Source organism: Oryx dammah, unplaced genomic scaffold, assembly GCF_014754425.2.
Source record: "Oryx dammah isolate SB20612 unplaced genomic scaffold, SCBI_Odam_1.1 HiC_scaffold_15, whole genome shotgun sequence".
Lineage (NCBI taxonomy): Eukaryota > Metazoa > Chordata > Mammalia > Artiodactyla > Bovidae > Oryx > Oryx dammah.
The window spans coordinates 39,616,690-39,641,632 of NW_024070199.1; the positions used below are offsets into that span (position 1 = coordinate 39,616,690).

General features: G+C 45.0%; 2 protein-coding genes across 3 annotated transcripts in view; both read right to left on the reverse strand.

Annotated features, from left to right (window-relative positions):
* The window catches only part of STX5 (syntaxin 5), a 28,520-nt gene extending 4,379 nt beyond the window's left edge, over positions 1-24,141 (reverse strand). Inside the window, exons 1-10 of one of the 2 annotated variants that reach the window (XM_040256068.1) lie at positions 23,989-24,141; positions 23,070-23,313; positions 22,040-22,110; positions 21,820-21,875; positions 21,631-21,701; positions 16,827-16,943; positions 16,693-16,749; positions 16,453-16,534; positions 15,884-15,990; positions 15,598-15,719 (exon numbers count right to left, since the gene is read on the reverse strand). In XM_040256068.1, coding sequence (XP_040112002.1) covers positions 15,598-15,719; positions 15,884-15,990; positions 16,453-16,534; positions 16,693-16,749; positions 16,827-16,943; positions 21,631-21,701; positions 21,820-21,875; positions 22,040-22,110; positions 23,070-23,294 — 908 coding nt within the window. In that variant the 5' untranslated portion in view covers positions 23,295-23,313; positions 23,989-24,141. The remainder of the gene's footprint in view (positions 1-15,597; positions 15,720-15,883; positions 15,991-16,452; positions 16,535-16,692; positions 16,750-16,826; positions 16,944-21,630; positions 21,702-21,819; positions 21,876-22,039; positions 22,111-23,069; positions 23,314-23,988) is intronic. The other variant, XM_040256069.1, reaches the window with a different exon arrangement.
* Positions 24,142-24,373: 232 nt separating this feature from the next.
* LOC120874588 (testis-expressed protein 54-like) lies at positions 24,374-24,915 on the reverse strand. Its single transcript, XM_040256072.1, has 2 exons — positions 24,744-24,915; positions 24,374-24,636 (listed from the first exon to the last, which is right to left on the reverse strand). The coding sequence occupies exons 1-2, from the start codon at positions 24,808-24,810 to the stop codon at positions 24,431-24,433; spliced, it is 273 nt and encodes a 90-aa protein (XP_040112006.1). The 5' UTR covers positions 24,811-24,915; the 3' UTR covers positions 24,374-24,430.
* Positions 24,916-24,943: the final 28 nt, after the last annotated feature.

Below are 24,943 nucleotides of genomic sequence, written 5' to 3' on the forward strand. Positions count from 1 at the left end.
CTCAGCTTCTAAGGACACATTCCTTTGCTTTTTTCTCTCATCTCCCTAAAACTTCAGTCTCTTGGACAGATTCTTTCCTTCACCAGGTACACTTGGAATCCATGGGGATCTATTTGGGCCTTATTCTCACTTTGCCCATTGTCTCCGGGTGGTCTCATTTACCTCCATGGTTTCACCAAGAAGCTGCTGACTCCTACGTCGTTTATCTCTAGCTTAGCCCTCTCTTTTCCGAGCATCAAACCATGCCTCTAGGCTGTCCCTTGAAGTGTGAGCTCGCTTGAGATGTCCGGAACAAATCTCATTCTCTTCACCCAGCACCGGTTCACCACCTCCTGTGTTCTCTCCCCACCCCCAGATCCAGGAGGACTAGCTCACAGCAGCAACAACTAAGGTTTGCTAAACCAATGAACTACTAACACTGAAAAATACTTATGACACTCTTTCAAGGAAGATTAGTTGTCAAGTTGTATATATACTGTAATTCTATTTTTCTGTTTGTTTATAAAAAGCTTTCAGGGACTTCCCTAGGGGTCCAGTGGCTAAGAATCCATCTTCCAGGGGATTCTCTGATGGTCCAGTGGTTAGAACTCTGTGCTGTCAGTGCCAAGAAGTCTGGTTCTGTCACTGGTCGGGAAACTAAATCCCACATGCTCCGGGCTGGAGACCTGGATTCAGTACCTGGGACAGGAAGATGCCCTGGAGGAGGGAATGGCAACCCACTCCAGTATTCTGCCTGGAGAATTCCATGGACAGAGGAGCCTGGTGGGCTACAGTCCATGGGAATCACAAAGAGTTGGAGATGACTGAGCGACCAGCACTATCATTTTCACTTCATGGGGTGACTAAGCCAGCACATCTCAACTACTCAGCCCCCGGATCTAAATGAAAGATCCTGTCTGCTGCAATGAAGACCCAAAACAGCCAAAACTAATACATAAATAATTTTTTTTTAATGGTTTTCAGGTTTTTGTGTTTTTTGGGGGGAGCTTCTCCAATGGCTCATCGGTAAAGAATCCGCCCAAAATGCAGGCAGGAGATGCAGGTTGGATTCCTGGGTTAGGAAGATGCCCTGGAGGAGGAAATGGCAACCCACTCCAGTATTCCTGCCCGGAAAATCCCATGGACAGAGCAGCCCGGTGGGCTACAGTCCAAAGGGTCGAAGAGAGTCAGACATGACTGAGTGACTGAGAGCCTGCACACACACACATGGGGGAGGGACATGGACACACACCCACACATACCCATGGAGGATCTTAGTACATACACACACACACACCCCCACAGTCACCCCCATCCCCACACACAACCATGGAGGATCTTAGTTCCCAAACCAGGGGCCAAATCCAATGGGAAGTTTGGCGTCCTAGCCACTGCACCGCCAGAGAAATCCCTAACAATTTTAAACATGTACACTGGGGAAATAATACAAACAACTTTTACAAATCTGATTCTTTGAATCTATAATATTTTAATATTCAAAATACATTGTCACCTGAAAAGCTCTAGGGTTTATGGCCTAACTCAGCAAGGGATTCCCTAGATCTCAGGTGAACCAGGTTAAGACTCAGTCAATCTTCCTGATTCTAGGACCAAGAGAGCTGTCTTCACAGCGCTTTTAAATTGCCCAATTGAATACGTGAGGCTGCTTGATGGATCAGTGTTGGGAAATGCGCTTTACACAGATCGAGGTGTTCACCCAGTTTCACCAGATCAACAACCAAGAGTAAAAGTGCTCTGCTGGTGCTGTGGGGCAGTGAAGAACCACCAGGACCGGGCGCTGCCTGAAGGCCTCAGAGCAGTGGGTGGGCGTGTGTCAACCTTCGGATTGCTCCAAACGCCCACACCTTCCTTTCTTGAGATCCTCTGCTAATAGCCTTTCTTGCCAAACTAAGAACACTGAAGTAGCCTGAAGAACTGGGCAAGGTGAAAAAACAGGTTCCTGGCCTCACACTTGGAGATTCTGACTCCACAGATGTGAGTGTAGTGGACTTCCAGGAAACTTATTTTTTTGTAAGAGGAAAAAATATACATTTATAATTAGGTATAGCTGATTTAAGGTATTACATTAGTTTCAGGTGTAAAACAAAATTTTTATAGGTTATGCTGCATTTAAAGTTATTATAGGAACTTCCCTGGTGGTTAGGACTTTGCCTTCCAACACAGGGGGTGTGGGTTTGATCCCTGGTCAGAGAGCTAGGATCCCACATGCTTACTGGCCAAAAAACCGAAACATAAGAGAAAAGCAATATTGTAAGAAATTCAGTAAAAAATTAAAAAAATTTATTAAAAAGTTATTATAAAATGTTGGCTATATTCCCAGTGCTGTAAAGTACATTCTTGTCATTTGCTTTATATATACTTTTTCTCCTAAACCCCTCCCCATCCTGCCCCTCTCCTTCCCCTCTCCCCATCAGTGCCCACTAGTTTGTTTTCTATACCAGTCTGCTTCTGTTTTGTTATATTCATTCATCTTTTCATTTTAAAAATTGATGCTGATTTAAAATATTATATGTTTGAGATGTACCACACAGTGAGTCACAATTTTTAAAGGTTATACTCCATTTCGGAGAAGGCGATGGCACCCCACTCCAGTACTCTTTCCTGGAAAATCCCATGGACAGAGGAGCCTGGTGGGCTGCAGTCCATGGGGTCGCACAGAGTCGGACACGACTGAAGCGACTTAGCAGCAGCAGCAGCAGCAGCAGCAACATACTCCATTTACCGATATTATAAAATATTGGTTATGTTCCCTAAACTGTACAATATATCCTAGTAGCTTATTTATTTTATACAGAGTAGCCTGTACCTCCCCACTGTCAACCACTAAATTGTTCCTTATATCTGAGTCAGTTTCTTTTTTGTCATATTCACTAATTTGTCTTATTTTTCAGATTCCACATTTAGTGATTATCATATAGTATTTGTCTTCTTCTGACTTATTTCACTAAGCCTATTACACTCCAAATCTATTCACTGTTCCAACAGCTGTTGCAAATGGCAGCATTTCTTTCTTTTTTATGGTTGAGAGTATTCCATTGTATATACACCTACCACATTTCCTTATCCATTCATCAGTCGATGGATACTTAGAATGCTTCTATATCTTGGCTATTCTAAATAGTGCTGCTGTGATCACTGGGGTGAATGTATCTTTTCAAACTAGTGTTTTCATTTTCTTTGAATACATACCCAGGAGTGGAATTGCTGGATGATAGGGTTGTTCTATTTTTACTTTTTTAAGGAACCTCCCTACTGTCTGCCACATTCACTGCACCAACTTTCATTCCCACCAACAGTGCACAAGGGTTCCTTTTTCTTCATTACCCTTGCTACAGTTTATTTGTGGTCTTTTTGATGATAGCCACTCTGACAGGTATGAGGTGATGTCTTATTATAGTTCTGATTTGCATATCTCTAATGATTCATGATGTTAAGCATCTTTTCGGGTACCGGCTGGCCATCTGTATGTTTTCTTTGGAAACATATCCATTCAAGTCTTCCGCTCTTTTTCTTTTTGGCCACCCTATGAGGCACGCGGGATCCCAGTTCCCCAACCTGGATTGAACTGTACCTTCTGCCTTGGAGTGTGGAGTCTTAACCACTTGACTGCCAGGGAAGTCCCTCTGCTCTTTTAATCAGGTTGCTTGATTTTTTGATGTTGAGGTGCATGAGCTATTTATACATTTTGTATGTTAACCCATCAGCTGTATTATTTGCAAATATATTCTCCCAGTCAGTAGGCTATCTTTTTGTTTTGTCAATGGTTTTCTTTGCTGTGCAAAACTTTGATTACATCCCATTAGTTTACTTTTGGTTTTGTTTGCTTTAGGATATGGATAAAAAAAATATTGCTATGATTTATGTCAAAGAGTATTCTGCCTGAGTTTTCTTCTAGGAATTTTTATGGTTTCTGGCCTTACATTTAGGTCTTTAATCCACTTTGAGTTTACTTTTTTTGTTGACACACCTTGTGGCTTCTAGGACCTTAGTTCCCTGACCAGGGATCAAACCCCAGCCCCTGGGAGTGTAAGTGCAGAGTCCTAACTGCTAGACCACCAGGGAACTCCCACACTTGGAGTTTACTTTATGGTGTGAGAAAATGCTCTAATTTCATTCCTTTACATGCAGTTATCTAGTTTCCTCAGGACTACTTATTATAGAGACTGTCTCTTTAACGGTATATTCGTACGTTCTTTGTCATTGATTAATTGAACATAAGTATGTGCTGGATCATGGAAAAAGCAAGAAAGTTCCAGAAAACATCTATTTCTGCTTTATTGACTATGCCAAAGCCTTTGACTGTGTGGATCACAATAAACTGTGGAAAATTCTGAAAGAAATGGGAATACCAGACCACCTGACCTACCTTTTGAGAAACCTGTATGCAGGTCAGGAAGCAACAGTTAGAACTGGACATGGAACAACAGACTGGTTCCAAATAGGACAAGGAGTACGTCAAGGCTGTATATTGTCACCCTGCTTATTTAACTTATATGCAGAGTACATCATGAGAAACGCTGGGTTGGAAGAAACACAAGCTGGAATCAAGATTGCCAGGAGAAATATCAATAACCTCAGATATGCAGATAACGCCACCCTTATGGCAGAAAGTGAAGAGGAGCTAAAAAGCCTCTTGATGAAAGTGAAAGTGGAGAGTGAAAAAGTTGGCTTAAAGCTCAACATTCAGAAAACGAAGATCATGACATCTGGTCCCATCACTTCATGGGAAATAGATGAGGAAACAGTGGAAACAGTGTCAGACTTGATTTTTTTGGGCTCCAAAATCACTGCAGATGGTGACTGCAGCCATGAAATTAAAAGACGCTTACTCCTTGGAAGAAAAGTGATGACCAACCTAGATAGTATATTCAAAAGCAGAGACATTACTTTGCCAACTAAGGTCCGTCTAGTCAAGGCTGTTTTTTCCTGTGGTCATGTATGGATGTAAGAGTTGGACTGTGAAGAAGGCTGAGCGCCGAAGAATTGATGCTTTTGAACTGTGGTGTTGGAGAAGACTCTTGAGAGTCCCTTGGACTGCAGGGAGATCCAACCAGTCCATTGTGAAGGAGATCAGCCCTGGGATTTCTTTAGAAGGAATGATGCTGAAGCTGAAACTCCAGTACTTTGGCCACCTCACGCGAAGAGTTGACTCATTGGAAAAGACTCTGATGCTGGGAGGCATTGCGGGCAGGAGGAGAAGGGGACGACAGAGGATGAGATGGCTGGATGGCATCACTGACTTGATGGACATGGGTCTGAGTGAACTCCAGGAGTTGGTGATGGACAGGGAGGCCTGGTGTGCGGCGATTCATGGGGTCGCAAAGAGTCGGACATGACTAAGTGACTGAACTGAACTGATGTGCATTTATTTCTGGGCTCTCATTCTGTTTCATTGATGTCTGTTTTGTTTCACAGGGTATGTTCAGTTGCATTTGACTCTTTGTGACCCTATGGACTGTAGCCCGACAGGCTCCTCTGTCCAGGGGATTTTCCAGGCAAGAATACTGGAGTGGGTTGCCATTTTCTCCTTCAGGGGATCTTCCCAACCCAGGGGTCCAACCGGCATCTCACCTGCCTCCTGCATTGTAGGTGGATTCTTTACCACTGCGGCACTGGGGAAGCCCATTTTCATTTCAGTACCATACCATACTGTTCTAATAGTAATCAAAGTTACAGCAGTAGCTTTGTAGTGCAATCTGAAGACAGGGAGCATGACACCTCAAGCTCTGTTCTTTCTCAAGACTGTTTTGGATACTGTTGAGTCTTTTGTGTTTCCGTACAAATTTTAAAATGACTTGCTCTACTCTATGAAAAATGCCATTAGTATTTTGATAGGGATTGCACTGAATCTGCAGGTTGCCTTGAGTAGTACAGTCATTTTAATGATACTAATTCTTCCAAACCAAGAACATGGTACATCATTTCTATCTATTTGTGTCCTCTTCAGTTTCTTTCATCAGTGTCTTACAGTTTTCCAAGTACTGTTCTTTTACTGCCTTTAACTTATTCCTTAGTATTTTCTTTGATGTGACTGTAAATGAGTTTCTTTCATTTCTCTGATAGTTTGTTGCTAGTAGATAAAAATGAAACAGGTTTCTGTCAATTACTTTTGTATCCTTCAACTTTACTGAATTTATTGATGAGCTCTAGTAGCTTTTGGGGTTTTCTATGTATGGAATCATGTCATCTGCAAACAGTGACAGTTTTACTTCTTCCTTTACAATCTGGATTCATTTATTTTTCTTCTTCTAATTGCTGTGGCTGGAACTTCCAGTACTATGCTGGGTAATATAATGTTGAGAATGAGCATTCTTGTAGCTGATTTCAAGGAAATGCTTTCAGCTTTCCACCACTGAGTAAGGTGTTAACTGTGGGCTTATCATATATGGCCTTTGTTATGTTGAGGTATGTTCCTTCTATGCCCACTTTGTGTAGTTTTTTTTAATTTTTTTTTTTTATCATAAATGGATGTGGAATTTTGTCAAACTCTTATATTTGCCTCTACTGCAATGATCATGTATTTCTCTTCAATTTATTTAATGTAGTATATCACATTGATGGATTTGTAGATACTGAAAATCCCTGCATCACTGGAATAAATATTCCCACTTGATCATGCTATGTGTTTTTAATGCATTGTTGGATTCAGTCTGCTAATACTATGTTGAGGATTTTTGCATCTATGTTTTATCAGTGATACCGGCCTGTAAATTTATTTTTTGTGATATCTTAGGTTTGATATCAGGGTGATGCTGGGTTTGTAGAATGAGTTTAGAATCATTTCCTCCTCTGCAGTGTTTTGAAATAATTTGAAAAGGATAGGTATTAACTTTTCTCTAAATATTTGGTAGAATTCACCTGTGAAGCCATCTGGTCCTGGACTTCTGTTGGAAATTTTAAAAAATTACTGATTCAGGACTTCCCTGGTGGTCCAATGGAAAGAATCTACCTGCCAATGCAGAGGACATGGGTTCAATCCCTGGTCTGGGAAAATTTCACATGCTGCAGGGCAACTAAGCCAGTTTACCACAACTATTGATGCCTGCAGCCTCTAGAGCCTACGCTCTACAAGAAAAATCACTGCAATGAGAAGCCTTCACACTGCAAAGAGAAAGTAGCCCCTGCTCGCCACAACTAGAGAAAGCCCACCCACAGCAATGACGACCCAGCATAGCCAAAACTAAGCAAATAAAAATTTAAAAAATTACTGATTCAATTTCATTACTGATAATTCATCTGTTCATATCTTCTATTTCTTCCTAATTCATCTTGGGAGATTAAACATATCTAGGAATTTGTCCATTGCTTCTAGGTTGTCCATGTTATTCACATATAGTTTTCCATAGTAATCTCTTTTGATCCTTTGTATTTCTGTAGTATCAGTTATAAGTTTTCCTTTTTCATTTCTGATTTTTATTGTCTTAGGCCCTCTTTTTTCCTCTTGATAAGTCTGGCTAAAGGTTTATCAGTCTTGTCTGTCTCTTCTTAGTTTCATTGATCTTTTCTATTTTTTTTTGTCTTTATTTCACTTATTTCTGCTCTAATTTTTATTACTTCTTTTCTCTACTAACTTTGGATTTGTTCTTTTTCTAGTTCCTTCAGGTATAAGGGTAGGTTGTTTAGTTGAGATTTTTATTTCCTGAAGCAGGCTTATATTGCTATAAACATCCTTCTTAAAACTGCTGTTGCAGGGAAGTCCCACATATTTTGGATTATTTTCATTTGTCTCCAAGTAATTTTTATTTCTCCTTTCATTTCTTCAGTGATCCACTGTTTGTTTAGCAACATATTTTTTAGCTCCACTTGTTTGTGTTTTTTGCAGTTTTCTTCTTCTTTTTTTTTTTTGTAGTTGATTTCCACTCTTACAGCTCTGTGGTTGGAAAAGATGCTTGCTATGATTTCAATTTTCTTAAATTTACTAAGACTTGTTTTGTGTCCTATCACAACCCACTCCAGTATTCTTGCCTGGAGAATCCATGGACAGAGGAGAATGGCAGGCTACAGTCCATGGGGTCACAAAGAGTCAGACATGACTGAAACGACTTGGTACACATGCAGATTTTGTGGTCTAGCACGTAGTATGTCCTGGAAAATGCTCCATATGCACTTGAAAAGAATTTGTATTCTGCTGCTTTTGGAGAATTGTTCTCTATATAAGCCCATTTAGTCTACTGTGTCATTTCGGGCCAGTGCCTAAATGACACATTATTGACTTCTTGTCTGACGTGTCCATTAATATAAATGGGATATTAAATTCTCCTAATATTCAATTCCTCCCTTTATGTCAATTTCTCTCTTTATGTCTGTTAGTATTTCCTTTACATATTCAAGTGTTCTTATCTTTGGAGCCACTGGACTACCAGGGAAGTCTCCCCTTGCTGCTTTTAATATTCTCTCTTTGTCTTTAATTTTTGCTGTTTTAATTACAATGTGTCTCGTTGTGGTCCTCTTTGGAGTTGATCCTGTTTGGGACTCTCTGGGCTTCCTGGACTTGGATGTCTATTCCTTTTTCCAGGTCAGGAAAACTTTCAGCAATTATATCTCTAAATATGGTCTCTGTCTCTTTTTCCCTTCTCTGGAACTCCTATAACGCAGATGTTAGCACACTTGATGCCCTAGAAATCTTTTAAACTGTGCTCACTTTTTTTTTCTTTTTAGCTTCAGTGATTTCTACTACTCTAACTCCCTGATGTTCAAGCTGGTTTTCAAAAAGGCAGAGGAACCAGACATCAAATTGCCAACATCCGCTGGATCATGGAAAAAGCAAGTGAGTTCCAGAAAAACATCTATTTCTGCTTTATTGACTATGCCAAAGCCTTTGACTGTGTGGATCACAATAAACTGAAAAATTCTGAAAGAAATGGGAATACCAGACCGCCTAACCTGCCTCTTGAGAAATCTGTATGCATGTCAGGAAGCAACAGTTAGAACTGGACATGGAACAACAGACTGATTCCAAATAGGAAAAGGAGTACGTCAAGGCTGTATATTGTCACCCTGCTTATTTAACTTATATGCAGAGTACATCATGAGAAATGCTGGGCTGGAAGAAGCACAAGCTGGAATCAAGATTGCCAGGAGAAATATCAATAACCTCAGATATGCAGATGACACCACCCTTATGGCAGAAAGTGAAGAGGAACTAAAAACCCTCTTGATGAAAGTAAAAGAGGAGAGTGAAAAAGTTGGCTTAAAGCTCAACATTTAGAAAACAAAGATCATGGCATCCGGTCCCATCACTTCATGGGAAATAGATGGGGAAACAGTAGAAACAGTGTCAGACTTGATTTTCTGGGGCTCCAAAATCACTGCAGATGGTGACTGCAGCCATGAAATTAAAAGACGCTTACTCCTTGGAAGAAAAGTGATGACCAACCTAGATAGTATATTCAAAAGCAGAGACATTACTTTGCCGACTAAGGTCCGTCTAGTCAAGGCTATGGTTTTTCCTGTGGTCATGTATAGATGTGAGAGTTGGACTGTGAAGAAGGCTGAGCGCCGAAGAATTGATGCTTTTGAACTGTGGTGTTGGAGAAGCCTCTTGAGAGTCCCTTGGACTGCATGGAGATCCAACCAGTCCATTCTGAAGATCAACCCTGGGATTTCTTTGGAAGGAATGATGCTAAAGCTGAAACTCCAGTACTCTGGCCACCTCATGAGAAGAGTTGACTCATTGGAAAAGACTCTGATGCTGGGAGGGATTGGGGGCAGGAGGAGAAGGGGACGACAGAGGATGAGATGGCTGGATGGCATCACGGACTCGATGGACGTTGAGTCTGAGTGAACTCCGGGAGATGGTGATGGACAGGGAGGCCTGGCGTGCTGCGATTCATGGGGTCGCAAAGAGTCGGACATGACTGAGCGACTGAACTGAACTGAACTTCCAAATCACTGATCCATTCCTCTATGTCATTTAATTAATTTCTTCTAGTGTATTTTTCATTTCACTTATGTTCATCTGTTTGGTTTTTCTTTGTATCTTCTAACTCTTTGTTAAACTTCTCACTGTGTTCATCCATTCTTCTCTGGAATTCTTTCATCTTTATGATCATTACCTTGAACTCCATCAGGGAGTTCACCGATCTCCACTTCACTTAGTTTTTCTTCTGAGGTCTTGTCCCTTTGATTGGAACAACCTCCTCTGTAACCTCACTTTGTCCAATTTGCTGTTTCTATTTCCATGTATCTGGCAGGTTGGTCATTTCTTGACCTTAGAGAAATGGCCTTTTGTAGGGGCTGTCCTGTGCATCCCATCCCCTGATTACCAGAGCTGTATGCTCCAGTGCTGCCCTATATTGCATGGGCCCCTCTGTTGTGATGGGGATGACTAGGTATAGGTGGTCCAGTAGGCGTGGCTGGCCCCTGGTCTGGTTAGTTGCCAGACCCTGCCTTATGCAGAGGCTGCCAGTCACTGGCTGGGAAGATACTCATTTTTTATAAGCTCTATAGCGGGTTCCTATGAACATCCAGCTTTGGCAAACAATGGTTAAAAGGATGTTTATTTATTCAACTAGCAGGTGTTGAGCACCAGTCATTGATACAGTGCTGAGTTCAGTTATCTTGGTCCCTCCCCTTGGGGGGAGCAGAAAATGTCCGCCTTCCCAGCTATCACTGCTGCTGCTGCCGCCAAGTAGATTCAGTCGTGTCTGACTCTGTGCGACCCCATAGATGGCAGCCCACCAGGCTCCCTCGTCCCTGGGATTCTCCAGGCAAGAAAACTGGAGTGGGTTGCCATTTCCTTCTCCAATGCATGAAAGCGAAAAGTGAAAGTGAAGTCACTCGGTCGTGTTGACTCTTAGCGACCCCATGGACTGCAGCCTACCAGGCTCCTCCATCCATGGGACTTTCCAGGCAAGAGTACTAGAGTGGGGTGCCACTGCCTTCTCCACCCAGCTATCACTAGCTCATCTTAAATTCAAGTCTTCTACTTATACACTGGCTCCCACTTCCTCTCACCTGCTCCAGGACATAAACTTTAAGAATTCTTCCCCTTTCCTGTTATAGTATCAATTTTTATTTCTCTGTTGGATCATTCCCGATACAATACAAACATACATTTATTTTCTCCCATTCTTTAAAAAAAAAAAAAAACAGAAACCTCTTGTCTTTCACTGGACAAACTGGGAACAATCTGAACACTGAAAATAATCATTATCCTAACTAATTGTAACATAAAACATAAATAAAACCCTTAAGTCCATAATGATACTCAAAAACAAGGAAGAATTAAAGCAAGAATTAAAACCTCCTTAGCCTCTATATTGGCACCTGCTCCACAAACTACTTATTCTGAAAATACAGGAAAATAATTAAGGTTTTATCCAGCCTGATTAAGATGAACTTCAGCTCATGCAGTTAATAAGGAAAAGCTTTTGTTTATAGAAGAAAAATGCACCTGAATTAGATAAATTGATTCAGACCAGATAAGCATCGTAACTGGCTCCTAAAAACAGATTAAAGGGTCTTGAGGAACAGGATACCAATAAATCATCTGCTGACTGCAGAGAAGAAATATACTCTTAAAAACAGAGATCATTTATTGCCACCTTAATCAAATGATCAAATTTGTTCTCGATAATATAGGGACAGCTGACACTAAATGCATCTTAATAAGATGCAATTTGTTGAGAGATATATATGTACATATATCTCAACAAAATATAGTTACAGTGGACTTCTGGGGGGAGCCGCTTTGCACTGCTCGTGGGATTTTAGTTCTTTCACCAGGGATCAAACCCAGGCCTGCAACAGTGAAAGCACAGAGTCCTAACCACTGAACCACCAAGAAATTCCTACAGTTGATTATACATATGTATACATATATATTCTGGAAGAAGACATAGAAAGAGGCAGAAAAAATTTTGAAAGAAATAATGGTGAAATATTTCCTAAACTTTGTGAAAGACATAAATTTACAGATTCAGGAAGCTCAGAGAACCCCAAGCAGCATAAATTCAAAGGAAACCACATCTAGGTACATAAGTGATCAACTGCTGAAAACCACAGACAAGAAAAAAAAAAAAAAGAAAAGCAGAAGCAGTCAGAGATTACATACAAAAGTTAGAATTACCACTGACTTCCCATTAGGAATGAAAGGCTAAAAGACAGTAGAATGATATATTTAAAGCACTTTAAGCAGAGAAACTATGCTTCAAAAATGTGGGTGAAATAATGAAATTTTAGATAAAAGAATTTGTCATTAGTAGATCTGCCTGATAAAAAAGTACTAAAGAAGACTTCTTTAGTGGTCTAGGGGTTAAGAATCTATACTGCCTGCTTATGTAGGGAACACAGGTTCGATCCCTGGTCGAGGAAGATTCCTCATGCTTTGGGGCAACTAAGCCTGTGCTTGCAACTACTGAGCCCACAGGCTCTAAAGGCTGCGAGCCCCTACTACTGAGCACAAGCACCCTAGAGCCCCAGGCTCTGCAACAAGAGCCTGAGCACCACAGCTAGAGAGCTCCCATTCAATGCAATCAGAGAAAGTCTACACGCAGCAACAAAGACCCAGCACAACCAAAAATAAAAATACATTTTTAAAAAAGGTACTAAAGAAAATTCTCCAGGTTTAAGGGAAGTGATGCCAGATGGAAACTGGGTATTCAGGAAGAAATGAAGAGCAATGCAAAGAGTAAATATATGAGTAACACAAAAGACTACTTTTTCCTCTAATTTCTTTAAGATAAAAATTATACTATGGTATTGTGGGATTTGTAAAGTTATGTAGATACAACAAATGTGACAACTAGAGCATAAAAGATGAAGGAGGGGGGTTCAAAAGTTCTCACATTTTGTATGAAGCAGACTGGGAGGAGTTAATGAGGAATATTATAATCCCCATAGCAACCACTAAAAAAAAAAACAAACCAATTACATATAGCTAAAATACCAACAAATTTATATGGATTTTTGCAACTGTTCAAGACAGTAAAGAAGGAGGAAGAACAAAAAAAAAAAGAGAAGGGAAAAACAAAAAACAGTAAAATGGTAGATCTAAATCCAACCTTAGCAAGTATTACACTAAATATTAATGAACTAAACAGACCAATTAAATTCTCAGCTCTCATCTTGCTTGGCCTCAAAGCAAAATCTGTCACAGCTGGTCATTCTTTCCCTGACTTACTTTCTCCTCCTGAGTCTCAGGACATCACCTTCATTCATTTTTCTTCCTCTCTCACAAGCTGTGCTCCTGTTCAGTGTCCTCTCCTGGGACTGAGACTTAATTCCAGAAATAGCCTTTGGGACTCAGCGCTTGATCCTCCTCTTTGTTAGAACTCCCTTGGCCTAGTTTCAAAGTTCAATTCTGCCCATTTTCGGCCCATAACTTGTCTTTTCAACTCCTTACATCTATCAGCCTGTTCACTATTTCCACTTAGATGTCTAACAGACAACTGTCCACTTCTTGTTGGAACACAACTTATTTTGCCCCAAATCTGCTCTGTCTTGAGTAACTAGCTCTGTTTATTTCAAGTGAAGGACATGAATCCCTTCAATCACTCACATCAAAAGCCTGGAGTTATCATAAACTCTTTTTCTCTCATACCTTGTATTCAGTTCATCAAGTAACTGATCCTGCTGGTTCTACCTCCAAAATATATCCAGAATGCAACTACTACTCATTCAGCCTTGGCCCCAACTATCACTACCTCCTGCCTGGATTACTGCAAAGGCCTCTGAACTCATCTCCCTGCTTGTATTCTAGGCTTTTACAATCTGTTCTGACTATGGCAACTAAATGATCCTTTCAAAACAGAAGTCGGAGGGACTTCTCAGGGGAGGGAATCCCTTGGAAGTCCAGTAGTTAGGACTTGGCACTTCCATGCAGTGGCCCTGGTCGAGGAACTAAGATCCCACAAGCCGTGCAGTGCGACCCAAAACATAAATAAATAAAAATAAAATAGATGTCAGAGAGTATAACTTTCCACTAAAACCCTACAATGGGAGTTCCCTGGTGGTCCAATCCACCTGCCAAGGCAGCGGACATGGGTTTGATCCCTAGTCTGGGAAGATCCCACACACCACAGGGCAACTGAGCCCATGCGCCACAACTACTGAGCCTGCACGCCCAAAGGCCACTGCCCCAAAACACAGAGAAGCTACCTGCTTGCCGCAGCTAGAGAAAGCCCGCTCGCAGCAATGAAAACCTAGCATGGCCAATCAATCAGATCAATCAGTACCTTGCAATGGCTCCCCATTTGGGCTTCCCTGTGGCTCAACTGGTAAAGAATCCACCTGCAATGAGGGAGACCTGGGTTCGATCCCTGGGTTGGGAAGATTCCCTGGAGAAGGGAACGGCTACGTACTCCAGTATTCTGGCCTGGAGAATTCCATGGACTGTATAGTCCATGGGGTCACAAAGAGTCAGACACAACTGAGCATCTTTCACTTTCACTTTTCACATTGGCTTTAAAAGGCCCCACCTGATCTGGTCTCCCATCTCCCCTCTAACCTCACCTGGTACTACTCTTCTTCTTGCTTGTCACCAGATGCAGTGGCTTCTTTGCTATCCTTTAACTCAACAGACATATTCTTGCCTGAAGGCCTTTACATAGGTTCTTCCCTCTGCCTGGTACTCTTCTCCGTATATCCATACTGCAAACTCCCTCACCTTCCCCCAGTCTTGGAAGGATGTCATCTTCTTAATAGGGCCTACCACAGCCATCCTTATTTAAAATTACAACTTGCTCCTCCAAACCTAGAACTTCTGATTACTTTACCCTACTCTGCTTTTATTTATGGATTTATCACTGGTCAAAAATATACACTGGACCATTTACTTATTATGTATATTCTAAATCATCTGCCCTACTATGATGTATGTTCCACGAGGGCAGGGATCTTTGTCTCTTTTGTCTTTGGCTGTATCTCTATGACTGACTGAATGCCAAGCACCAAAGAACAGGAGCAGATAAAATGCCTTGTGCAGTAGCAAGGGTACCAGGGAGCAGAGGGGCCTTCCTGTGGGTTGGCCCTGCCTATCTCCCTCCAGCCTCATCTTGCACTTCTCTCTTCCTGTTCATTGCTTTCCAGCTCCACTGGCCTTCTTGATTCTTTAATAAAATAAGACTGTCCCATTGTATGGCCTCTGTTCTGGCTGTCCACACTGCCTAGACTACTCTTACCCTCCTTTGCGTGTTTGGATCCCTCCTGTCATTCACGTCTCTGCTTCAATACGAAGCCTTCAGAGCAGCCTGCCCTGCCACCCAATCTGATATTCCTCCTCCGTCACTTTCTCAACACTGCATCCATTTCAGTATTAGCCCTTATCACCACCTGAAAATACTTCTCGATTCTTTTTAAACAGTTGTCCTTACTCACTCTATCGAATTCCATACTACAAAGTAAGTTTCACAGAACAGACTTAACTGTTCTACTCATCACCATATCCCCAGCGCCTATGACAGTGCCTGACATGGAACAGGTGCTCAATTAATACTTGTGGTGTGGATGGAGACAGGTGAACTGGGCCTTATGTGTGGACAGGATTCACTCTTCTTTTCCAAAGGGCGTTAAGCTGTCCCTGGGGACCTCTAGGATGCCAATCCACAGGGAAGACAAGGCTCCTGGTTTTGAGGTTAAAGAGAGAAAGTGTCTCACCTCTGAATGGTTTCTTCCTGTTCCTTAACCATGTGTGCCAACTGCTGGAAGATGGAGCCCAGCTCAACAATTGTGGACTCAATGTTCTGCATGGTGTCTGCCCGGCTCTGGATGTAAGAATCCTTCAGAGGAGAGAGAGCGTACATAAACACCAGGAGCTTCTGAGGGTGGGTCATGCCTCTCTGGGGCTTTCCAGTTTGCCATTCCACCCATGGCCCATTCCAAACGCTTGTGACCACACAAGAAAACAGGGGAGCAACTCCTCCCTGCCTCAGAGCGTGGATACCTGCTCGTCAATGAGCTGCAGCTGCTGGCTGGTCCTAGAGTCCATCATGTCAATGGCCACATCCCCAGAGGCTCGGGACTCCGCCCCCAAAACCACAGCACCGCCCCCTGTGGGGAAGAAAGACAGCATGGCACTTCTTAGCAGTTTAAAGGTTCAAAGCCCATATGCTCTGGATTTGAATCCCAGCTCTGGTACTTGTGACCCTGGACAAGTCATTTAACCTCTCTGAGCCTCAGTTTCCTCACCTGTAAAATGGGGGATAATAACAGTTGCTTTCTCAAAGGGTGGTTCTGAGAATGAAATGACAGACTGTGAATATAATGACTAAGTGGACCAAAAATTTAAAAAGCTCATTCTTTTGAACATGACTGGATTCACCCTCAACAGGGAGAATGCTGGAGACTAGGTGTGGATCATAGATCCCAGGCATCAGGAGTGATCTCTGAGAAAGCCTAGCAACTTCCTTGACCCTCCGCTCTCCTACCCAACCCCTGCCTTAGGGAGATACCCTCAGACCCAGAGTCACTAGGCCTTACCCCTCAGGGCTCCCTGACTTGCCTGTGACTTACCCAGGTGGTTGGGGGCAAGGGGCAGGGCTGATACAGGCGCCCGGGAGAACTGCTCCCGCCGGCTCCTCTGCTGCTTCAGGTTCTGGGTTTGGGGAAGAAATGCAAAGGTCCTGAGGCCTCTGGAAAGCGGGCACATTAGATTCCCCCTGGTGCCCATGACACTGTTGCCCTTGCCCTTCCCACTGCCCTCTGGGGCCCTCGTGCCCAGATTCCTATCCCTCCTACCCAGCTTCTTCTCACCTCTGTCCTCACTTCTAAAACTGACTTGAAGTCGTTGGACATGGAGGCCAGTTTCGACTGGAAGAGGAGGAGAGAGGGTCAGCCAGAGAAGACAACGCCTCCTCCCTTCTGCCGCCCCCTCTCCCTGGTCCCACCTGCAGGGAGACCACGATGGTGTTGGAATGGGTTTGCAGATGCCGGCCGCTCTGGCTGCCCTTGGCCCTCACGAAGTCCTGAAGCTGGGCGATTTGTTTGTTGAGGCTATTGATGTCCTGGTGAAAGAGCCAACAGAAAAACAGTATCAACCGGGGGGGGGGGGGGGTCCTCAGCCAGTGCCTTTCCCACATGGACATCGCTGGCAGGGATGGCAGGACGGACATACTAGCAGGAGTGATGCTTTCTCAGAGAGTCAGACCAGAAGGGCCTGCTGGTGCAGTCCAACCTCTGGAGCTTGCTCTGGCTCAGTCCTTGAAGAGTAGAGCCGGAAAGAGGTGAAACATGGCCTCGTCTGTTTGTAAAGAACTGAGTTGCTTACTCCTTCCACCCTACTGCCCTACTCACTACTGTGAGGCCCTGCTCGTGGCCACAGACCCTTTAAAAGGACAGAATCTCAGACGCAGAGCATGCTGACCAACAAAGCATCTGTGCTGTACTCAGGAGATGGGAGGAGTCCTAGAAACATCAATGAAATGGTTTCTATATACACAATTCCTTTTAAAAAATTACTACTGCAGGGACTTCCCTGGGGGTCCAGTGGCTAAGACTGCACTCCTAGTGCAAGGGGCCCAGGTTCGATCCCTGGTCAGGGAACTAGATCCCACACACCACAACTACAGATCCCGTGTGCTGCAATGAAAATTGAAGAATGAATCTTGAACTGCAGTGAAGTTGCATGCTGCAACTAAGACCTGGTGCAGCCAAATATATATATGGGTTTCCCTGGTGGCTTAGATGGTAAAGATTCAAGAGACCAAGGTTCGATCCCTGGGTCAGAAACGTCTCCTGGAGAAGGGAATAGCTACCACGTCAGTATTCTTGCCTGGACAATTCCATGGACAGGGGAGCCTGGTAGACTTATACAGTCCTCAGGGTTGCAAAGAGTCAGACACGACTGAGCGACTTACACACACACACCCACACACACAGACACACACAGACACACACACACAGACACACACACACACATTTTAAATTATTTTAAATTTATATTTTAAATTATTCTAATTAATATATTTTAAATTACTATTGCAAAAGAGTCAAAGGTGTAACTCGTCGAGCTTTATACATGAGTTAGTAGCACAGCCAGGCTTTCTACACGAGGCCAGTGGATCCTCTGCTTTCCTAATCCTGCCTGCTGAGGGCCTCATAAAACAAGGGAGATGAAGGACTGACCGGGAGTGGCAGAGAAAGCTTGCCCCAGAGCAGCTAGGTCCAGGGCAGGACCAGAGGAGAAAGAGGAGGGGGAGGGGAAAGGGGTCACAAATAGGCTAAAAAATACTAGATCAGGCAACTTCTAGAATCCCTCCAACAGTCCCCTGAATTAGTACCCCAGCCCCAAGGATTCTCGAGTCCCCTGGACAATTTCTGCTGCTGACAGCCATGTATCTGAAATTGTATTCCAGGCTTCCCCCCATAAGATCTCCTCCCCCAGGAGCTCAGAAAAAGCCACTACTCCCCACTTAGGTGCCCAAGCTAAAAGCTTCTAAGTCACATATGGACAACTCTTTAACCCAACCTCTATGCCACAGCACAATGACAACCTTCACTGAGCGTTTACTATGTATTCAGACTGTGTGAACAGAACAGCAGCCCTGGGTTTGATTACTGTGCACCACACAACCTGCTAAGCAGCTTATGACTTTCTCTTCAACTTAACACAGAAAGCAACTCTTTATCCCCCACCTGCCCTGAAAAGCTATTCCGCCTTCCTCTGTGCCATTTTGGTAAATGGCACCACCATTCACCAGCTGCTCAGACCCAAAACTTAGCAAGTCATTTTCAATTCCTCCCTTCCCTTAATCTACAAGGAACCCACAAAGAACCCAGCTGATTCCAACGTACACTCTGAATATGTCCACTCATTTTCTTCTCTAACAAAGCCACTCTAGTCCAAACTGTCCTCTCTCTTGAAAATCGCCCAGAGCCTTCTAAGTGACCTTCCTTTCAGAGTCTGCTCCCAACAAGCCATTTTCTACACAACAACCAGAGTGATCCTCCAAACCTAAAACAGGGCATGTATGTCATCTCCACTCTTAAAATCTTCTAAGAGCTTCCCACTAAATCTAGAAAACAGTCCACATTCCTCGCCAGCTTACACAGCTATATGGTCTTGGTCTGCCCACTCCTCCGGCCTTACCCCCACCAGCCTCCTTCTCACTGGCTGTGCTGCAGCCAAACTGGCATCTTCCACATGTGTCAAATGTATCAAAGTCACTCAGGCCTCAGGCCTCTCCCTTTGCTGCTCCCACTTTCTAGAATGTGCCCCCTCCGATCTTTGGATGATCAATTTTTTCCTTACCATTCAGGTCTCCATGTCCCTTCCTCAGCTAGGCCATCCCAGATCACCCCATATAAAGTGGCCCTTACCCTGAGGAGCTCACTCTCCTTATTTAATAGGATGTCCCACCACCTGAAATTTATTTTCTGTTTACTTATATACTGTTTTGGAGAAGGCAATGGCAACCTACTCCAGTACTCTTGCCTGGAAAATCCCATGGACAGAGGAGCCTAGCAGGCTGTAGTCCATGGGGTCGCTAAGAGTCAGATACAACTGAGTGGTTTCACTTTCACTTTTCACTTTCATGCATTGGAGAAGGAAATGGCAACCCACTCCAGTGTTCTTGCCTGGAGAGTCCCAGGGACAGGGGACCCTGGTGGACTACTGCCTATGGGGTCGCACAGAGTTGGACACGACTGAAGCAACTTAGCAGCAGCAGCAGATACTGTTTGGTTCACCCACTTGGAAACGAAGTTCCCAAAGGCAGAGATCATATGGGTCTTTTTTTGTTGTTGAATCCCCAGAACCAGGCAGCCAAAAGTCACTCAGTAATGTGAGGGATTGAAAAAATAAACCAATGAAGCCTCACAACAACCCTGGAAGGTGGGTACTGTTATCATCGCCTTTTTCTTTAAAAGGGGTGTAGCCTGCCAGGCTCCCCCATCCATGTGATTTTCCAGGCAAGAATACTGGAGTGGGTTGCCATTTCCTTCTCTAAGGGATCTTTCCCCTTCCTTCTCCAGGATAAGGTAGCTTACCCAACGTCATATCATAAGTGGTGAGCCTGGGATTTGAAGTCTGTCTCAATCCAGTCAGTGGTTACCTATGCAATAATTCTCCAACAGGGACTTCCCTAGTAGTCCAGTGGTTAAGAATCTGCCTTGCAAAGCAGGGGACTTGGGTTCAATCCTTGGTTAATGAACCAAGATCCCAAATGGTCTGAAGCAACTAAGCCAAGATGCCACAACTACTGAGCACACACGCTGTTAACTAGAGAATCAGTGCACCGCGAGGAAAGATCCCCCATGATGCAGTGAAGGTCCCACGTGTCACAACGAAGACCCAATGCAAGCAAACACATAAATATTTAAAAAAGAGTAATAACACCCCAATAGTTGATGGAACCCTCTCCCATTCAGCACAGCATCTCTTCAACATGTCTGCCCTTTGGCCTCTGCCATAATCATCTTCATACTGGACAATTGCACAAGCCTCTACCCTCGCCTCTCTGCCCATTCATGCTCCAGGGTGTTTTTTTTCCTCCCACAGACATTCAATTTCTCACGTTATCCTTATTATATTATTCTGGGAAAGAAACAAATCATATCGTTAGAGCTGCTATACCAGTGTCTTGCAGACAGAACTGGAATCCAGGTTCTAATCGTCTTTGCAGCCCACACATTCAGAGTGATTCTACACTCCTTTGCAAGCCCCACGATGGTCTTTACAACCAGATACCAGTCTACAATTTCAGCCTCATCTGCTGCCAATCACTCATTTGATCAACAAGTATTGAGCAACGACTACATGCCAGGGGATTCCCAGGTGGCACAATAGTAAAGAATCTGCCTGGCAATGGAGGAGACACAAGAGACTCAGGTTCGATCCCTGGGTTGGGAAGATCCCCTGGAGTAGGAAATGGGAACCCACTCCAGTATTCTTGCCTGAAGAATTCCATGGACAGAGGAGCCTGGTAGGCTACAGTTCATGTGTTAGGAGAGAGACAAAACTGAACAATTGAGCACTACACGCCAGACAATGTCACAGATGTCTGGGATCCATCCTTGAACAAAGAGAAAGAAAAATTTCTGCTCTTGTGGCATTCCCATTTGTTATTTTCTTTTTTGTCCAGGAGGTAAGTGGGAGGAAACAAACAATAGACACAGCTTTATAGAGACTGTTAGAATGCATCAAGTGCTATAAACAAGCAAATAGAGCCAGGTAAGGGAGATCGGAGCTGGAGGGGCTGGGGCATTAAACAGCAAGGTAGGCCTCCCTGAGCACAGGACATCCGAGCAAAGGCTTGAACTCTTCCCTTTTAAGAGACATGCCGATGCGCACTGTTTCCTCTGTCTCAAATGTTCTTCTGGTACACCTCTCCACAAGCCTCGAAACCAGCTCCATTTTCACCTCCTCGATAAAATCTTTCCCAGTGTACCCAGAATCTCATTCATCTTTTTGTATGATCTTTTCTGTGCCACTTGCTGCCTATGCAATGTAAGCGTGAGTTTATGGGACTGGATACCTCTTCCCGACAATAAGCCCTTAAAGGGTGGTATCTGCCTCATAATGCTTGTGTGCTAAGTGTCCAGCTTTGTACATGGTAGATGACCACCGACACAACAGAGGAGTAGGATGTTTGGAGTTGGCTAGAGAAACTTGCTCTGAGACTCTAGAGCAAGGGAAAAAGATGGAAGTGGTGCAACTGGAATACCCGACTCTCCTGATCGCTAGTCGCTCACCTGTTTGATGATATAAGTTAGCTCCTCAATTTCCACTGCCTTATCATCAAAGAGGGACTTGCGCTTTGCCACTGCAGAGACAAACAAGAAGCCACCACAGGTGAGGTCGGAGACCAGACTCAAGACAGTATGGTTCCTCAGCCCTCCGGTGTTCACTGCCCCAGCTCTGAATGGTCCAGGAACACTCACAGATTGTCAGCTTCTCCAGCTTGGCAAATGTGTTGCTGAGGTCTTTCCCAATGCGCCTGCAAATAAGCACAAGTGAGAACACTGTGGAAGGGAAGGAGAGGGCCTTTCCCCCCTTAGCACCAGCACAACCAATCCCAGTCCTCGCCACCAAGGTCACCGCAGCCAAGACTACCTCTCCTCAGACACCAGCCAACCCACCACATAACTTCTCCCAACTCACTTGGCCATGAGGGTAAATTCACTGCGTTGCCGGACAGCACGCAGAGCTGGCTTGTTTGTCTGGATTCCATTCTGAAAGGCAACGTCAAAAAGTAAAACTTTACTTTTCCCTTCCCACTGCCAGCTTTCACTATTCCCCAGGTATCCTCTAAACTCGCCCTCTAGCACTAGTGGCATCCTCTGCGGGACAGGCCACACAAAACGTGATGCCACCACTTACTAGAAGGGGGGTTGGGGACAAGTGACTTAAACCGCTCTGGATCTCTGTTTCCTCTTACGTAAAATGGAGACAATTCTACATATCTCCTTTTGTTGTTGCTAAGATTAAAAAACATAAGGGTTATAAATTATTTCAGCCAAATACCAGGTCCATGATAAGCACTGAATAAATGGTAACTAGTATTACTATTCTATTCCTCCAACTGGGGAATTGAGAGGATAAACAGGAAGCTCTTGGAGCGGTTATAGAAGAGCAATTGTAAACAAGAACTGAGCAGTAAAAATAGTTAAAATCACAGTTACTCAGTTTCCACTTGGATTCAGAAAGTCTGGACCAAAGCAATCTAATTTTTTAAAAAAGCACTCCCAAGTGATTTTATTAAAATTACTTTACTTGGAAAGTTTCTTTCATTTTACAGATATAAAAACTGAGGTCCAACTAGATTAACTTCCATGTTGTCACAAAGCAAACTTGGTAGAATTATACTGGAAGGATAATTTAAGCGTTTGTCTCTGAGCTAAATAAAGGTTCTTTCTAGAACCTGTTCCTTATCCAAACCAAATATACTGTAATCACTTCTTGCTCTGAGATATTCGTTACAGAATACCAACCCTAGATTCCTGATTAAATAAAACAACAACAAAGTCTGGATCCTTGCCTCTAGATTAGCTAGCCCACCTTTTCTCTGCTGCTTGTTAGATCCTACCATCCCAAGCTGGACCAGGTCTCCATCAACAATTACGGTGCTGGAGCATCCCCTCTCCCAGGTTTGAGTAAGACTCACTCTGCCTCTCCCAGTCCAGGTCCTTACCTGACGGCTCTGCAGGGACTTGCAGGCTGACAGGAACTCCTGGGTCCGATCCCGGCAGGACATGGTGTCGGGAGGGGGAGGGACCAGGGCCACTGGGGGGGGCAGAGGGGCGATGTCGCTGCTGCTACTGCCAGCAGTTGCAGGGGACAGGACCTGTGTCTTTGAGAGACCCAGGTAGACACCCTGATCCGTGTTCTTAGATCCGTACCGTTTCCGCGGGATCATTGAGACGCATAACCTCGGACTGTGGTGGAGGGGAGAGTGTCATTCCCCAGGCAGCCTCCTTCTCCGCCAATCCCCCCGCCCCAACCAGCAGTTCTTCGGGGACCCTCTGCACTTGGCAGGGAGTTTCGAGCCCGAAGCCACACGCAGATCCTGGGACCGGCCCGCAGCTGACAGGATCCTGCTTCTTCTGCGGCCCAAGCCGCCCCCCTCCTCAGACTCTTCTTCCAACCTGGTTCCGGCGGCCACAGCGCGGGCCGGGGCCCTGAAGTAGAGGCAGGGCCAGAGCCAGGTCCTGTGGCTCCAGCCCGTCCCGTGCAACTGCTCCAGGCTCTAACTGGGCCCTCTCGTATCCTCGAGTTCCTCCGACTCCTCAGGAAGAAACGGTGACGGACCACCTCAGAAAGACACACTTCGGTGGGCGGAGGGGGGAATCTCTAGGTGTTTATTTGAAGCAGGAAGTCCCACCCTCGCCTCGCCCAAGTCCCACCTTCTGGAAGTCTGCAAACACTGATTAGCTAACGCGGACGTCTTTCTTAAAGGGGCTTTTCTGATTGGACAGGGAGGTATTCGCTCACTCCGAGCCGGGCCGGCAGGACTTGCCCGCTTGTCCCTGGTTCCCTTCCCCCCGCCCGGCGCCGTCCCCGGAAAGAGCGGCCCAGAGCAGGCACGGCAGCCAGACCCTACCGAGTCCTACCTCCTTTTTGCCGCCTGCCGCCGCCGCCACTGCTACAATCTCCCAGATCGTCACCGCCTCCTCCCCCTGGAGCCGAAGCCGCCGAAACCCGACCAAAGACTGGAAGCCGCCACGTCACCCACACGTAACCCCACCCCCGGTGACGGGAAGGCGGTGCCACGCCTCTTAGAGCTCGGCGACCCAAGAGACACACCCCTCGACCAAAACGCGAGTGTTAATTCGCCCTCCCATTGGCTAGGCTACCCCTGTGGCCCCGCCCCCAAGGAACTAGAGCCGGGGGCCCAGGGGACTGGCCAGCCTCAGGGATGGAGCCTTAAAGAGCCCGCGACCCTGGTGGTGCCCGCGCTCTACGTGCCCAAAGCCGAGGCACAAGTGTTTAGGCAGGTACACGTTAGAAACTTTATTCTCTGAAGGCTGGGGAGGAGTGAGAACGGGGCTGGAGTCACCCCTTCTCCGGCTCCTCCTGGATCCTCTCCTGATCGCAGTCCTGCATCCTACTCGCCGGCTTTGGATTCTGGACTGCCTGCCTCTTGGTTGACCGAGAGGAACCCCGACGGCTGAACATGGATAGCCGCCGCCACAGCACAGTGATCAAAAGACTTTCGTTCGACCTGCGATCCCGTTGCTCCACCGAGTCCGCATCAGTGCCTGCGGCGATGCAAGGCCGCTGAGTTCTATTCTCCCTAGTCCAACCTCCTGGTGGTCCAGTCCCCACTCCCAACTCCCTGGGCCCCCTGGTGTGTCTCCAGTCCCACCTTCTGACCCGGCCTCCTTGGCCTGCTCATCCGAAGTCTGAAAGTCCTTAACTTGGCAGCAGCCCATGGCCCCGCATGCGGCCCTGCACTCGGTGCCACCCACGCCAGCCGGCAGGTTCCTGGCCCTGCTTTTGTGACGTCAGATACCCCCACCACCCCAGCTCAGGGAGCCACCACCGCTTTCTCCCATCACAACAGGC

Excerpts from the sequence above, each read along its gene's own strand:
- LOC120874588 (XM_040256072.1), bottom strand. The coding sequence starts at position 24,810 with ATGGGCTGCTGCCAAGTTAAGGACTTTCAGACTTCGGATGAGCAGGCC. Across the intron at positions 24,637-24,743 it reads CAAGGAGGCCGGGTCAGAAG|GCACTGATGCGGACTCGGTG; the intron begins GTGGGACTGGAG and ends GCATCGCCGCAG.